Genomic DNA, 15,191 nt, shown 5'->3' with positions numbered 1-15,191 from the left:
TTATAGATAATGGATCTCCTAAACACTTGTACTTAGTTTATATTAAATACCAATGACATGACACACTAATTAATGTGGTGGAAAATAATGATAGGTCCCATAAAATGATTAGATTTATTGATAATTAGTGTACTATGTCATCGATACTTAGTATAATCTAAACACCGATACTTAGGAGATTAGTTATGCACAATTATATTTCTATAGTTTATTTAACATATGTTTTATATACTTTTTTCAGCATTTTTTTATTTTGTTGCACGGTAAGTCCGTTCCATTGTCATCTGGTGAAATATAAATTTGAAAACATGAAGAAAGTTCTTGAGCGTTACATCAGAGCAGCTCGTGTCTACATGTTTTACATTTATATAGTGTTGTGTAAAAGACACCCCGAACTTTTCCTTCCTTACAATTTAGTCCTTCCAAAATTTCACCTGTATTTGTAAGACCCTAAAAAACTAAACAATATAACTCGTCGTTGACCAAATTATGAGTAATTAGTTCAACTTAGAGAACGCAATTGTCGGCTTAAACTGACTTTTGAAAAAGGCTCTAGTCAATCTTAACCTTAATCAAAAGCTCGTTGACTTGAATTATGTAACTAAACATGATTGGCTGCCCATTTACCTGATGACAGCAATATATGCCCATTAAACCTCGGACTTTAAGGAACATAGCCAACACCACCATTCATTTGTAGCTTTTTAAGATGAAATTTGAAGTCTTAATTTGATTGTAATGGAGTTCATTTAGTTCAAATTTGATTCGACTAAGGCTCAAATGAGTACAAAGGATTTCAGGATCATTTGGTAGACTATTTGGATAATATTTTGAAAGTGTATTGGGTGGAAGAAGAATTTGACTTTTCTCTACAATCTCTTTTTTAAAAATAAGTTCCCTTTTGTTTTTCATTTTTTGTCCATTAAAATGAAAAATATGATCGTTATTCAACACATCAAGTCATCATATTTGACTTCTATCTCTTGTGTGGGGTTCATAACGACTATATTTTTCTTTCTCATTTTTACATTAATGTGTATCAAACGGGGCCTAAAAATGAAAATAGAAATCCCACCAAACAGACCTTTTATTTTGACTATTAAAGAAAAGTAAGAAAATTTTAAAATCCATATTAATATGAAACTAACCCTTACCCTTTTGTGATGCAGTGTTGTTGAGAGGTTTAGGGGTGAGTTTCCATGTATAGTGATGGAGGGCCATTCATACTTCATTAATTATTTAAAATAAAATAATTAAGAAAAACTGGTCGTGTTAATCTTTTTCAAATAAAAAAAAGAAAAGAAAAGAAAGACAGGAGTGTCAATTATTATTATAATAACTATTAGGAAAACTTTTTCAGTATCCACAAACACTATCCCGTCCAATCACATTTCTCCACCTTCTTCAGCTACCCTCTCTCTCTCACACGCACTCTCTCAAGTTTTTTGGGCCAAAAATTCCGATTCAGATTGCTTTTCTTGCTTTCTTCTCTTTTCTTTGTTGTTTCCAATACTTCAAGAAAAAGGAGGAAAACAGAAGACCCCCTTTATCACTTTTTTTCTTGTCACGAAAATCACAGTCTCGTCTCAGAATTCAGAGTTTTCTCCACTGATTTATTCACTCCAGTTTCCATCTTTCAGCTTTATTAACTGTCTCTGTTTCTTGCACCTTTTTGCTTTTTCCTTGGTGGGATATCAAAATATTCAAGCTGGGGAAGATAAATATCCATTAACTCTTCTTTCTGATTGAGGATCTTGTATCATTTTATTGGAATTGTTTTTTTAGTTGTTGTCTTAGTTTGCCCCTTGGTTTTGTGGGTTCAGATCTTAATGATGGTTTTGCTGGATTTTGTATTGACTGAAATAGTTTTTACTTTTTATTAATTATTGCCTTTTTTCTAGTTATGAAAATTTGTGAAATTTTCTTTGATTTTGTAAAAGGTGTGATCTTTTTAAGATTCCTCAAGCGAGAGGTGGCTGTAGAGGAAAAGCTATTCTGATTCCTCCACAAAAATGCCTCATGATTTAACACTGATATAGCCATTGTGATGCTTCCACCTCTCTGCATTTCCTTTCCCACATCTCATCTTACTCTGCACTTCTCTCCTCTGTTTCATCATAATCAAAACTTGTTCAAAATCTCCTGATATTTCAGCATATATTCTAGTTACTGGAATTTCAAAAGGTGGGGTATGGAGATTTTATCACCAAGTTCTTACTTTTCTAATTCAAATTGGTTGCTTGAGGAGAGCGGGAGCACAAAATGGACTCCAGCTGAAAACAAGGCCTTCGAGAATGCTCTTGCTCTATACGATAAGGATACGCCCGATAGATGGCAAAAAGTCGCAAAAATGGTTCCAGGGAAAACTGAGTGGGATGTGATTAGGCAATATAAGGTATTGGAAGATGATGTTAGTAATATAGAGGCAGGGCTAATTCCAATTCCTGGGTATAGCATGTCGTCGCCTTTTACACTTGAATGGGGGAGTGGCCACGGATTTGATGGATTCGATCATGCTTATGTTTCCGAGGGAAAGAGATCCTCTTCGATTAGGCCTAATGAACATGAAAGGAAAAAGGGTGTTCCATGGACAGAAGAGGAGCACAAGTGTGTTTTCTATCTCTGATACCATAACGAACTTCATTTTTTTTTGAATGGATATTGCTGGAATACTTAATTATTGGAAGTTTAGATTAGATTATACAGAGTAATTTGCATAGTAATCAACTACAAGTTCGATATAATCGACATTTTCTAATGAATTTCATCCTTGGAATGTATGTACTTGAATTTATTAATTAGTTTCATACTGATTGATGTTATTGACATGAATTTGGGATGATTTTGTTACATAGGTTGTTTCTGATGGGGCTTAAGAAGTACGGAAAAGGGGATTGGAGAAATATCTCGCGCAATTTTGTGATTACTAGAACACCAACGCAAGTTGCTAGCCATGCTCAAAAGTACTTCATTAGGCAACTTTCCGGAGGAAAAGACAAGAGAAGAGCGAGCATTCACGATATAACAACGGTTAACCTCAACGAGAATCAAAACCCTTCACCGGAGAATAAAAACCCGCCTTCACCGGAGCCGTCTGCTGTTCTTCCACGGCAGTCGAATTCTGCTCCGGTGCAAAAGCATACTTTCCACTGGAATCGATCACCCAATGATGCAGTTGGTGGCTTTCAACCTGGAGGAGGCCTTGGAAATATGTTTTCTCCTCCCTATGCTGTGAATTCTTATGGAAATAAAATGCAGGGACAACTCATCCAAAGAGGTGGGATCCATGAATCATTACTGGGATCTCAGAACATGGCGTTTCAGATGCAGTCAGGGCATTATTTTCCTCATGCATGATATTGGATTTAGACTATGTTAGTTTGAAATTCCCAGTTTGGATTTAGTAGCATAGATTGCTTGTGCTCTTTGATCTTCTTTTGTGAATATTTTGTTTCACGAGCACGAACTTTTCACCACTGTAAATGCAATGCAGAATCCCCCAGCATTCGAGGTAGATTCAAGGTGTTGCCAGTAAGTTGAAGTTGCAAATCTCACATTGAAATCGAACTTGTTACTGAAAGACTCGTACAATTGTTATTGCTCCAAATGTCTTTGGCACATGCTTTTTCTCTCGCGATTAGTTTCATTCTTGCCTCACACTGTTGCTAGCGTACCGTAACATAATAATTAACTGAGGCTTAAATCTATGTGACAACAACATGTAGCGAGGTGTTCGGGATGGAAATTGTGGCGTTATCGTCCCATTGTTCTCTTTCTTCATGATGATCTAGTTATAAATAGAACATGAACTGGATGATAAAAAAGCATTCAAATAGTTGACATTCAATTTTGTTGTATTTATACTGCTCGACTATCATGAGCACTCGATTTGGAATTCTAGGATAATTCAGAATATTTGGTACGCTCAGATGCTGAACTAGATTTTAAGAAGAAATATTGACTAATTTTTCGTTTTTCGTTATAGTGTTAACTAGTACGTACTTGTGGAAACAGTATATTCTAATGCAAAGAATTCAAGGAGGCAATATGAACATAGGTAGCTTTTCACTTGGAAATGACAAGACTAGGCAATTTCTTTATAGAAAAAGAACACCATATGTGCATGTTGCACCCGAAAGCACCATATGCCACTTTATTCTGATTTTTATCATAATATTAACCACATAAATTAAAACGAGGACCTCAAACTTTCGGTTGTCCGATTGATTTTCTATATTCTCGGACAATATTATGATATTTTATCCCGAAAATCATTCCAAAGAATCAAACAAAGACTAAGATTATACGTATGTACCCAAAAGAGCGTGACCACTTATCGAGAAATAGAAAGGACGGACAAGTTGGTTGGAGGAACCATTGGTCAAAGGAAAGGGAAGGTCCTAATTTCGGTCAAAGTTTAGCAAGAAATGCTTTTAATCATATCCATGAAGATATTCGAAAGAAGTGAGACTCCTTAATGATCACGAACCCAAAAATCCAAGATATAGTGAGGTCGGTTTTGTCCTCGGTTCAGGTTGAATTGAATACTTCTCGTCAATATATTCCCACAACAAGATTAACATTAAGTCCAACTAACTGACGTCCAATTTAACTACTTGAGCGATATAGAAGGGGTAAAAATCTGCATGCCTTCGAAAACCAACTTCCAATTTAACAATTTATAACAATTTTGAAGTAGAAATTCAGATAATAAATTGTAAAGAGTGATTCGAATTAATTAATAAGACAGTCATGAAAAAAATAAAAAACTAAAAAATTAACAAGACTGACTCTTGAGAACATGCATATATAGATCAAGCCTTCCCTTCAGTAGATGCTTTATCTCCCACAGGCTTAATAGCTTCATCATCAGAATTGAAATATTTCTTCCAAAACCAGTGTTTTTTCCAAGCTCTCTCATTCATTTCATCAATGGGGATTCCCTTAGTTTCTGGCAGAAAGAACACAGCCCAACATCCCATTATAACAATCCATGCAGCAAAGAAAAAGAAGATCCCGGATTTCATATGGCACAGCATTGTGAGAAAAGCTTGAGCAATCAAGAAGGTGAAAATCATGTTCACGCTAACAGCAAAGAAAAATCCAGCAGTTCTCGTCTCGAGTGGGAATATTTCACTTGGAATTAACCAGCCCAAAGGACCCCAAGACCATGCGAAACCAGACACGAAAACGCAGATCAACACCACCACTATGTATGCATAAACTTTTGATATAGAGTTTGTTGCTTTGAGATGCTCTTCAAGCATTACTCCTGTAATAACCTGCAAAAAAACAACAATGTATTATAGCATCCTTAAAGAAAACAAACTGTATTAAGAGTCTGTCTAGCATGACTCTAGAAAAGTCAAAAAGAGCTTTTGAGATACATAAGGAGTTTTTGGACAGCTAATTTTATAAAAGTACTTGTTTTAGTTAGAAGAATTTTTAAAGAAAGCTAATCCAACGTGGTTTCCTTTTAAAGTACTTTTGAAATAGAAAACTCTTTTGAAAATTAGTTTTCAAACAAATATTAAGGTAATTTCCTCTAAAAAATTCTTCTACAGAAAGGAAAAATAAAATCAACACCAATCGAGCCCTAATTACTTAACATGTCACAAACCTGAGAAATAAGCATTTGAATGGCTGCTTCAATAAGTAAAGCCCTTCTTCCAAATATATCCACACCAAAAATTGCAACCAATGTGGATGCTGAATTGATTGAACCAGTCACTACAGATGACAATAGAGATGCATCTCCTCCCAACCCCATGGTTTGGAACAAAACCGGGGCGTAAAACATGATCACATTGATTCCGGTGAACTGCTGAAAAACTTGTAAAATAGTACCACAGATAAGTTGAGGCCTACTCGACCGTTTCATTAGGTTTCTAAAAGGGTGATCGATCTTTTTAGCGACTTCAGTCGCTTGTAGAATCTCGTCATACTCCTTTTGGACATCTTCTACTCCCCGGATTTTCTTTAGAGCTTTTAGACCTTCTTGTTTTTTACCACGTTCGATTAGGCTTGTAGGTGTCTCGACTATGATAAGAGAGCCCAAGCCGAGGATAATTGCTGGTACTGCAGCACCACCAAGAGAGATTCTCCAACCATAAGGATGCAATTTGGAAGTAAAATAGTTCACAATGTTGGCACACAAAATTCCCAATGTGATCAACATCTGAAAACAAATGTTAAGGCCTCCCCTGTACTTTGGTGGAGCAATTTCTGATATGAAAAGTGGCACTGCCTGAAATTCAGTTTGTTGAAGGGACAAAAAAAATACACATATTATGTACATATTAACCAAAAATTTCAAAATTTCTACTTAGTTTAAAAAAAAAAAATTCAAAATGTTGCAGGGTAGTTGCCATTCCGTCACTCGGGCAATACCCATCCTTCGACATACAAAAGTATACGTAAAAGAACAACAAACTTAGGAAAAACTTGAAAGAACATGATATGGAATGAATAAATCTTAGCCCCGTTTTGCCCCCATTATTTCAAATTATAATGGGTGGAATAATATTTTTTTGAAAAATGAATGATTGAAAAAGAAGGAAAAGTTTTCGATTTACATGCAATATTATTTTATAGAAAATTGTGTGATTGAAAATAAGAGAGATAAAAATGAAATTTAATTCAATGAGGGCTTAATCATCTCGTCTAAAATTTTGGACAAGATGGTAAATGTATCGATCATCTTGACAAATAATTGACTGTAATAGTTATTTCTATTGAATAACTTCAATGAAATTAAATGCTAATATAATGTGAGTATCTTTAAAAAAAATACATAAAATAACTTTCTCAAAATCCTAATGATATCCACATAGTATACAGGAATCAGAAAAACAGATTAAAAAAAAAAAAATCCGAATGCAGCCATAAAATACATCCAGATGTTGTGGAAAAAAGTTTCACAAACAGGCCAAAAGTGGAAGTTGGAATTCGAATTCCAAGTTCCATGGAAAATTTCGTGCAATCAAACGGGGCCTTAGTGTATTTTAAGATTTTATATTTTAACCTTGTTGACGACTAATTAAAAAAAAAAAAAAATCCTAATGCAGCCATAAAATACATCCAGATGTTGTGGAAAAAAGTTTCAGATCACTTGAAAAAGACATGACATATAGATACATATATATTATATGATTTATATCACAGTTAATCAATACCTGGTTTCCAAATCCAACACCTGCACCCAAACAAAGCCGTCCAACAATGAGCATCGGAAGATTCATTGCCGCGGCATCGAGAATAACACCGATAAAGAAGAAAAAGGCTGCCAATTGCATGGTAGGTTTTCTTCCAAACTTCTTGCAACATTTTGATGCAAAGAAACAGCAAACCACAGCCGCAAGGTACAAACTTGAAGTGAATAATTGAAGAAGTTGATTGTCATATTTGCAGTAGTTATTCTCTTTTGCTCTGTGCTTCTTCGTGTACACAACTGGAAAGAACTTCAACAAGAAATCATCCATGGATGTAACTCCTCCTGAAAATAGATAACATGTTATATACCGTTCGCACTTACTGGGAATCCCTCGTCCCAGAAAAAAAAAAGAAAAAAAAAAAGTACGTACGTACGTACGTTCAAGGAGGCAATATGAACATAGGTAGCTTTTCACTTGGAAATGACAAGACTAGGCAATTTCTTTATAGAAAAAGAACACCATATGTGCATGTTGCACCCGAAAGCACCGTATGCCACTTTATTCTGATTTTTATCATAATATTAACCACATAAATTAAAACGAGGACCTCAAACTTTCGGTTGTCCGATTGATTTTCTATATTCTTGGACAATATTCTGATATTTTATCCCGAAAATCATTCCAAAGAATCAAACAAAGACTAAGATTATACGTATGTACCCAAAAGAGCGTGACCACTTATCGAGAAATAGAAAGGACGGACAAATTGGTTGGAGGAACCATTGGTCAAAGGAAAGGGAAGGTCCTAATTTCGGTCAAAGTTTAGCAAGAAATGCTTTTAATCATATCCATGAAGATATTCGAAAGAAGCGAGACTCCTTAGTGATCACGAACCCAAAAATCCAGGATATAGTGAGATCGGTTTTGTCCTCAGGTTGAATTGAATACTTCTCGTCAATATATTCCCACAACAAGATTAACATTAAGTCCAACTAACTGACGTCCAATTTAACTACTTGAGCGATATAGAAGGGGTAAAAATCTGCATGCCTTCGAAAACCAACTTCCAATTTAACAATTTATAACAATTTTGAAGTAGAAATTCAGATAATAAATTGTAAAGAGTGATTCGAATTAATTAATAAGACAGTCATGAAAAAAATAAAAAACTAAAAAATTAACAAGACTGACTCTTGAGAACATGCATATATAGATCAAGCCTTCCCTTCAGTAGATGCTTTATCTCCCACAGGCTTAATAGCTTCATCATCAGAATTGAAATATTTCTTCCAAAACCAGTGTTTTTTCCAAGCTCTCTCATTCATTTCATCAATGGGGATTCCCTTAGTTTCTGGCAGAAAGAACACAGCCCAACATCCCATTATAACAATCCATGCAGCAAAGAAAAAGAAGATCCCGGATTTCATATGGCACAGCATTGTGAGAAAAGCTTGAGCAATCAAGAAGGTGAAAATCATGTTCACGCTAACAGCAAAGAAAAATCCAGCAGTTCTCGTCTCGAGTGGGAATATTTCACTTGGAATTAACCAGCCCAAAGGACCCCAAGACCATGCGAAACCAGACACGAAAACGCAGATCAACACCACCACTATGTATGCATAAACTTTTGATATAGAGTTTGTTGCTTTGAGATGCTCTTCAAGCATTACTCCTGTAATAACCTGCAAAAAAACAACAATGTATTATAGCATCCTTAAAGAAAACAAACTGTATTAAGAGTCTGTCTAGCATGACTCTAGAAAAGTCAAAAAGAGCTTTTGAGATACATAAGGAGTTTTTGGACGGCTAATTTTATAAAAGTACTTGTTTTAGTTAGAAAAATTTTTAAAGAAAGCTAATCCAACGTGGTTTCCTTTTAAAGTACTTTTGAAATAGAAAACTCTTTTGAAAATTAGTTTTCAAACAAATATTAAGGTAATTTCCTCTAAAAAATTCTTCTACAGAAAGGAAAAATAAAATCAACTCCAATAGAGCCCTAATTACTTAACATGTCACAAACCTGAGAAATAAGCATTTGAATGGCTGCTTCAATAAGTAAAGCCCTTCTTCCAAATATATCCACACCAAAAATTGCAACCAATGTGGATGCTGAATTGATTGAACCAGTCACTACAGATGACAATAGAGATGCATCTCCTCCCAACCCCATGGTTTGGAACAAAACCGGGGCGTAAAACATGATCACATTGATTCCGGTGAACTGCTGAAAAACTTGTAAAATAGTACCACAGATAAGTTGAGGCCTACTCGACCGTTTCATTAGGTTTCTAAAAGGGTGATCGATCTTTTTAGCGACTTCAGTCGCTTGTAGAATCTCGTCATACTCCTTTTGGACATCTTCTACTCCCCGGATTTTCTTTAGAGCTTTTAGACCTTCTTGTTTTTTACCACGTTCGATTAGGCTTGTAGGTGTCTCGACTATGATAAGGGAGCCCAAGCCGAGGATAATGGCTGGTACTGCAGCACCACCAAGAGAGATTCTCCAACCATAAGGATGCAATTTGGAAGTAAAATAGTTCACAATGTTGGCACACAAAATTCCCAATGTGATCAACATCTGAAAACAAATGTTAAGGCCTCCCCTGTACTTTGGTGGAGCAATTTCTGATATGAAAAGTGGCACTGCCTGAAATTCAGTTTGTTGAAGGGACAAAAAAAATACACATATTATGTACATATTAACCAAAAATTTCAAAATTTCTACTTAGTTTAAAAAAAAAAAATTCAAAATGTTGCAGGGTAGTTGCCATTCCGTCACTCGGGCAATACCCATCCTTCGACATACAAAAGTATACGTAAAAGAACAACAAACTTAGGAAAAACTTGAAAGAACATGATATGGAATGAATAAATCTTAGCCCCATTTTGCCCCCATTATTTCAAATTATAATGGGTGGAATAATATTTTTTTGAAAAATGAATGATTGAAAAAGAAGGAAAAGTTTTCGATTTACATGCAATATTATTTTATAGAAAATTGTGTGATTGAAAATAAGAGAGATAAAAATGAAATTTAATTCAATGAGGGCTTAATCATCTCGTCTAAAATTTTGGACAAGATGGTAAATGTATCGATCATCTTGACAAATAATTGACTGTAATAGTTATTTCTATTGAATAACTTCAATGAAATTAAATGCTAATATAATGTGAGTATCTTTAAAAAAAATACATAAAATAACTTTCTCAAAATCCTAATGATATCCACATAGTATACAGGAATCAGAAAAACAGATTAAAAAAAAAAAAATCCGAATGCAGCCATAAAATACATCCAGATGTTGTGGAAAAAAGTTTCAGATCACTTGAAAAAGACATGACATATAGATACATATATATTATATGATTTATATCACAGTTAATCAATACCTGGTTTCCAAATCCAACACCTGCACCCAAACAAAGCCGTCCAACAATGAGCATCGGAAGATTCATTGCCGCGGCATCGAGAATAACACCGATAAAGAAGAAAAAGGCTGCCAATTGCATGGTAGGTTTTCTTCCAAACTTCTTGCAACATTTTGATGCAAAGAAACAGCAAACCACAGCCGCAAGGTACAAACTTGAAGTGAATAATTGAAGAAGTTGATTGTCATATTTGCAGTAGTTATTCTCTTTTGCTCTGTGCTTCTTCGTGTACACAACTGGAAAGAACTTCAACAAGAAATCATCCATGGATGTAACTCCTCCTGAAAATAGATAACATGTTATATACCGTTCGCACTTACTGGGAATCCCTCGTCCCAGAAAAAAAAAAGAAAAAAAAAAAGTACGTACGTACGTACGATTAAGGATTGCGAACCTGAAATACCAATGTCATAGCCAAACATAAGACCACCAAACGCTGCAATGATGGAACAAACAACGACTTGTGTTGTGAGCTTTGCGGGGAAGTCTTGACCCCCTTTTTCGAGGGACATGATTTGGGGAGCCATGGTTGCTTTGTTAGGGTTCTGAGAATGAGTGAAAATTTGGGATGATGACGATGATAATGAAGATGAAGAAGAAGCAAAAGCAAAAGCAGGAGAGAAAGGGGTGAGCGTTTGTTTGGACTAGGTTTCACTATCTTAACAACTTATATACTGTACCGGAGGTTAGGTTTGATCCTGTTAGAGTTCTGTTGGAACTAATGATTCCTTCTACATTATGGATATGGATAGAGATAATTATACTGACGTGTAAAATTATTATGATTTTAGTGTATTTTAAGATTTTATATTTTAACCTTGTTGACGACTAATTTCAGTGAAACTAAAGTACGTAATACCTAAAATGACACTTATTTTTGTCAGAGATGATGTTGTAAAATAATAACTCTTGCATGTAAGAGATATTACACTAGAATAACGATTGTATTATAATTCTTTCTGAATTATGAATATTAATGGCATGATTCTAATAGGATGATGTTACTTAACAATGTTGGGCGTTTAATGCATCTAAGAATAAATAGAAACACCTAGTTTCACAATGTTACTTTAACAAGGTTGGAACTTATAATTTCTTTTATATTATGGATATGGATATGGATATGGAGATACTTATACTAACTTGTAAAATTATTAAGATTTTTCGTTTTGACCTTGTCGATGACTAAACTGAAGTGCGGAAAAAAAAAGGTGGAAAATCACGCTTTAAGGTGTTGTACCTAGAAATTCATGGAAAATCAATTCCCTGGAAAATTTTGTCAATCAAACAGGCCAAAAGTGGAAGTTGGAATTCGAATTCCAAGTTCCATGGAAAATTTCGTGCAATCAAACGGGGCCTTAGTGTATTTTAAGATTTTATATTTTAACCTTGTTGACGACTAATTTCACCTTTCACGATAAATTGGATAAACTCAGAAAAAACAAAAAAAAAATAGCATTGAAATCGATTTTTATTGACCAATCAGAATTCTCTCCCAGGGTCTATAAGAAGTATCCTCAAAGATAACTTCTTTTTTCCTGGTCAGGTCAACAAAGTCATGAAATATTTCGATTTATCTAAACTAAAGTACGTAATACCTAAAATGACACTTATTTTTGTCAGAGATGATGTTGTAAAATAATAACTCTTGCATGTAAGAGATATTACACTAGAATAACGATTGTATTATAATTCTTTCTGAATTATGAATATTAATGGCATGATTCTAATAGGATGATGTTACTTAACAATGTTGGGCGTTTAATGCATCTAAGAATAAATAGAAACACCTAGTTTCACAATGTTACTTTAACAAGGTTGGAACTTATGATTTCTTTTATATTATGGATATGGATATGGATATGGAGATACTTATACTAACTTGTAAAATTATTAAGATTTTTCGTTTTGACCTTGTCGATGACTAAACTGATGCGGGGAAGTCTTGACCCCCTTTTTCGAGGGACATGATTTGGGGAGCCATGGTTGCTTTGTTAGGGTTCTGAGAATGAGTGAAAATTTGGGATGATGACGATGATAATGAAGATGAAGAAGAAGCAAAAGCAAAAGCAGGAGAGAAAGGGGTGAGCGTTTGTTTGGACTAGGTTTCACTATCTTAACAACTTATATACTGTACCGGAGGTTAGGTTTGATCCTGTTAGAGTTCTGTTGGAACTAATGATTCCTTCTACATTATGGATATGGATAGAGATAATTATACTGACGTGTAAAATTATTATGATTTTAGTGTATTTTAAGATTTTATATTTTAACCTTGTTGACGACTAATTTCAGTGAAACTAAAGTACGTAATACCTAAAATGACACTTATTTTTGTCAGAGATGATGTTGTAAAATAATAACTCTTGCATGTAAGAGATATTACATTAGAATAACGATTGTATTATAATTCTTTCTGAATTATGAATATTAATGGCATGATTCTAATAGGATGATGTTACTTAACAATGTTGGGCGTTTAATGCATCTAAGAATAAATAGAAACACCTAGTTTCACAATGTTACTTTAACAAGGTTGGAACTTATAATTTCTTTTATATTATGGATATGGATATGGATATGGAGATACTTATACTAACTTGTAAAATTATTAAGATTTTTCGTTTTGACCTTGTCGATGACTAAACTGTAGTGCGTAATACCTAAAGTGACACTTATGTTTGTCAGAGATAATATTGTAAAATAATTACAACTCTTGCATGTTAGAGATAGTATTGTAAAATCGTCACACTCGTTGTAACAATAGAATAATGATTGTATTATGCCCATGTTTGGTACCACTAAAAATTCTGAATAAAATCAGAAGAAAAGTTACGATTAATTTTAACCACATATTTCATAAGATTTACCACAATTTTTTAACACACATTCATCATTTTTTACAAAATCCATTAAAATTTTGATTTTAATATGTGCCAAACACGGAATTCTTGCGAGATTGTAAATATTAATGGCACGATTCTAATAGGATAACATTACTTTAACTATTCTGGGAGTTAAATGTATCTAAGAAATCTAAGAAAAAAGAGAAATGCTTAGTGGGAGAAGAAAAAGGGAAAATATAATTAAACAAGAAAAGGGTAAAAAAAGAATTTTTGATTTTTCGTTTATTGTTACATTTTCTTTTCATAACTGGCGCCGAATTATATTCCAAAGAACCTTTGACCAATAACAATGTTGGGCGTTTAATGCATCTAAGAATAAATAGAAACACCTAGTTTCACAATGTTACTTTAACAAGGTTGGAACTTATAATTTCTTTTATATTATGGATATGGATATGGATATGGAGATACTTATACTAACTTGTAAAATTATTAAGATTTTTCGTTTTGACCTTGTCGATGACTAAACTGTAGTGCGTAATACCTAAAGTGACACTTATGTTTGTCAGAGATAATATTGTAAAATAATTACAACTCTTGCATGTTAGAGATAGTATTGTAAAATCGTCACACTCGTTGTAACAATAGAATAATGATTGTATTATGCCCATGTTTGGTACCACTAAAAATTCTGAATAAAATCAGAAGAAAAGTTACGATTAATTTTAACCACATATTTCATAAGATTTACCACAATTTTTTAACACACATTCATCATTTTTTACAAAATCCATTAAAATTTTGATTTTAATATGTGCCAAACACGGAATTCTTGCGAGATTGTAAATATTAATGGCACGATTCTAATAGGATAACATTACTTTAACTATTCTGGGAGTTAAATGTATCTAAGAAATCTAAGAAAAAAGAGAAATGCTTAGTGGGAGAAGAAAAAGGGAAAATATAATTAAACAAGAAAAGGGTAAAAAAAGAATTTTTGATTTTTCGTTTATTGTTACATTTTCTTTTCATAACTGGCGCCGAATTATATTCCAAAGAACCTTTGACCAATCTAAATTGACTCTTTCTTGTATAAATATTTGAGGATAAAATTTGTTTATTTCCATGTTAAAATTTACCAAATTTGTTCCCAATATTGTAATACTATTTTCACTTTTTTTTTAATTTTATCACATAATTATCAAATATAATTCTTTTAGCTAAACAAGTACATCATTCATTTTATCAACTTCAGAAGGTCATTTCGACTAGTTGAAAGTGGGATTATTAAACACAAGATCATTATCGTCCCTTGTCATAAGCGTACCTCATCAAGCCTAATTCTTGCTAGAGGTTATTATCCTTCCCCTTCGGATATGGTTTATTATGCTCTCTCTTCATCCGCGTCTTTACAAACTCGGGAGAAATTAAAAAAAAAAATGATAAATGTAAAAGGATACTTGTGAACATAAAAAATAAATAAAACAATTAAATGGATTGGATCGATTTTAAACAAGCAATCCATTTAAGTTTACTAAATTTCAAGTCTACTAAAGGCTATCTGTTTTACAAGAAGCCCATATAGAAAGCAAATCCTACATTAAAAAGTCAATCAACTTTTTTGAACTCATTAAATTAAATTTAAAATAAATAGATAAAACATGGGTGATTACATGTAGGGGTGGGCAAAAACAATTTAAAATAAAATAACTGACCAAACCAAGCCGAGTCAAGGTGATTTGAGTTGGTTTGGAAGGAAAAA

General features: G+C 33.6%; 3 protein-coding genes across 3 annotated transcripts; 1 reads left to right on the top strand and 2 right to left on the bottom strand.

The window, feature by feature from the left end:
- The first annotated feature begins 1,360 nt into the window (after nt 1-1,360).
- LOC111393855 (transcription factor DIVARICATA-like) lies at nt 1,361-3,607 on the top strand. Its single transcript, XM_023019596.1, has 2 exons — nt 1,361-2,607; nt 2,856-3,607. The coding sequence occupies exons 1-2, from the start codon at nt 2,192-2,194 to the stop codon at nt 3,355-3,357; spliced, it is 918 nt and encodes a 305-aa protein (XP_022875364.1). The 5' UTR covers nt 1,361-2,191; the 3' UTR covers nt 3,358-3,607.
- A 1,101-nt stretch (nt 3,608-4,708) lies between these two features.
- On the bottom strand, nt 4,709-8,361 carry LOC111393110 (sugar transport protein 8-like). Its single transcript, XM_023018507.1, has 4 exons — nt 8,346-8,361; nt 7,176-7,627; nt 5,621-6,247; nt 4,709-5,282 (listed from the first exon to the last, which is right to left on the bottom strand). The coding sequence occupies exons 1-4, from the start codon at nt 8,359-8,361 to the stop codon at nt 4,815-4,817; spliced, it is 1,563 nt and encodes a 520-aa protein (XP_022874275.1). The 3' UTR covers nt 4,709-4,814.
- LOC111393854 (sugar transport protein 8-like) lies at nt 8,263-11,209 on the bottom strand. The gene is made up of 4 exons (XM_023019595.1): nt 10,978-11,209; nt 10,545-10,864; nt 9,175-9,801; nt 8,263-8,836 (listed from the first exon to the last, which is right to left on the bottom strand). The coding sequence occupies exons 1-4, from the start codon at nt 11,108-11,110 to the stop codon at nt 8,369-8,371; spliced, it is 1,548 nt and encodes a 515-aa protein (XP_022875363.1). The 5' UTR covers nt 11,111-11,209; the 3' UTR covers nt 8,263-8,368.
- Nucleotides 11,210-15,191: the final 3,982 nt, after the last annotated feature.

Source organism: Olea europaea, chromosome 4, assembly GCF_002742605.1.
Source record: "Olea europaea var. sylvestris chromosome 4, O_europaea_v1, whole genome shotgun sequence".
Lineage (NCBI taxonomy): Eukaryota > Viridiplantae > Streptophyta > Magnoliopsida > Lamiales > Oleaceae > Olea > Olea europaea.
The sequence above is the reverse complement of the archived record's forward strand: the minus strand, read 5'-3'. Positions and strand labels throughout refer to the sequence as shown.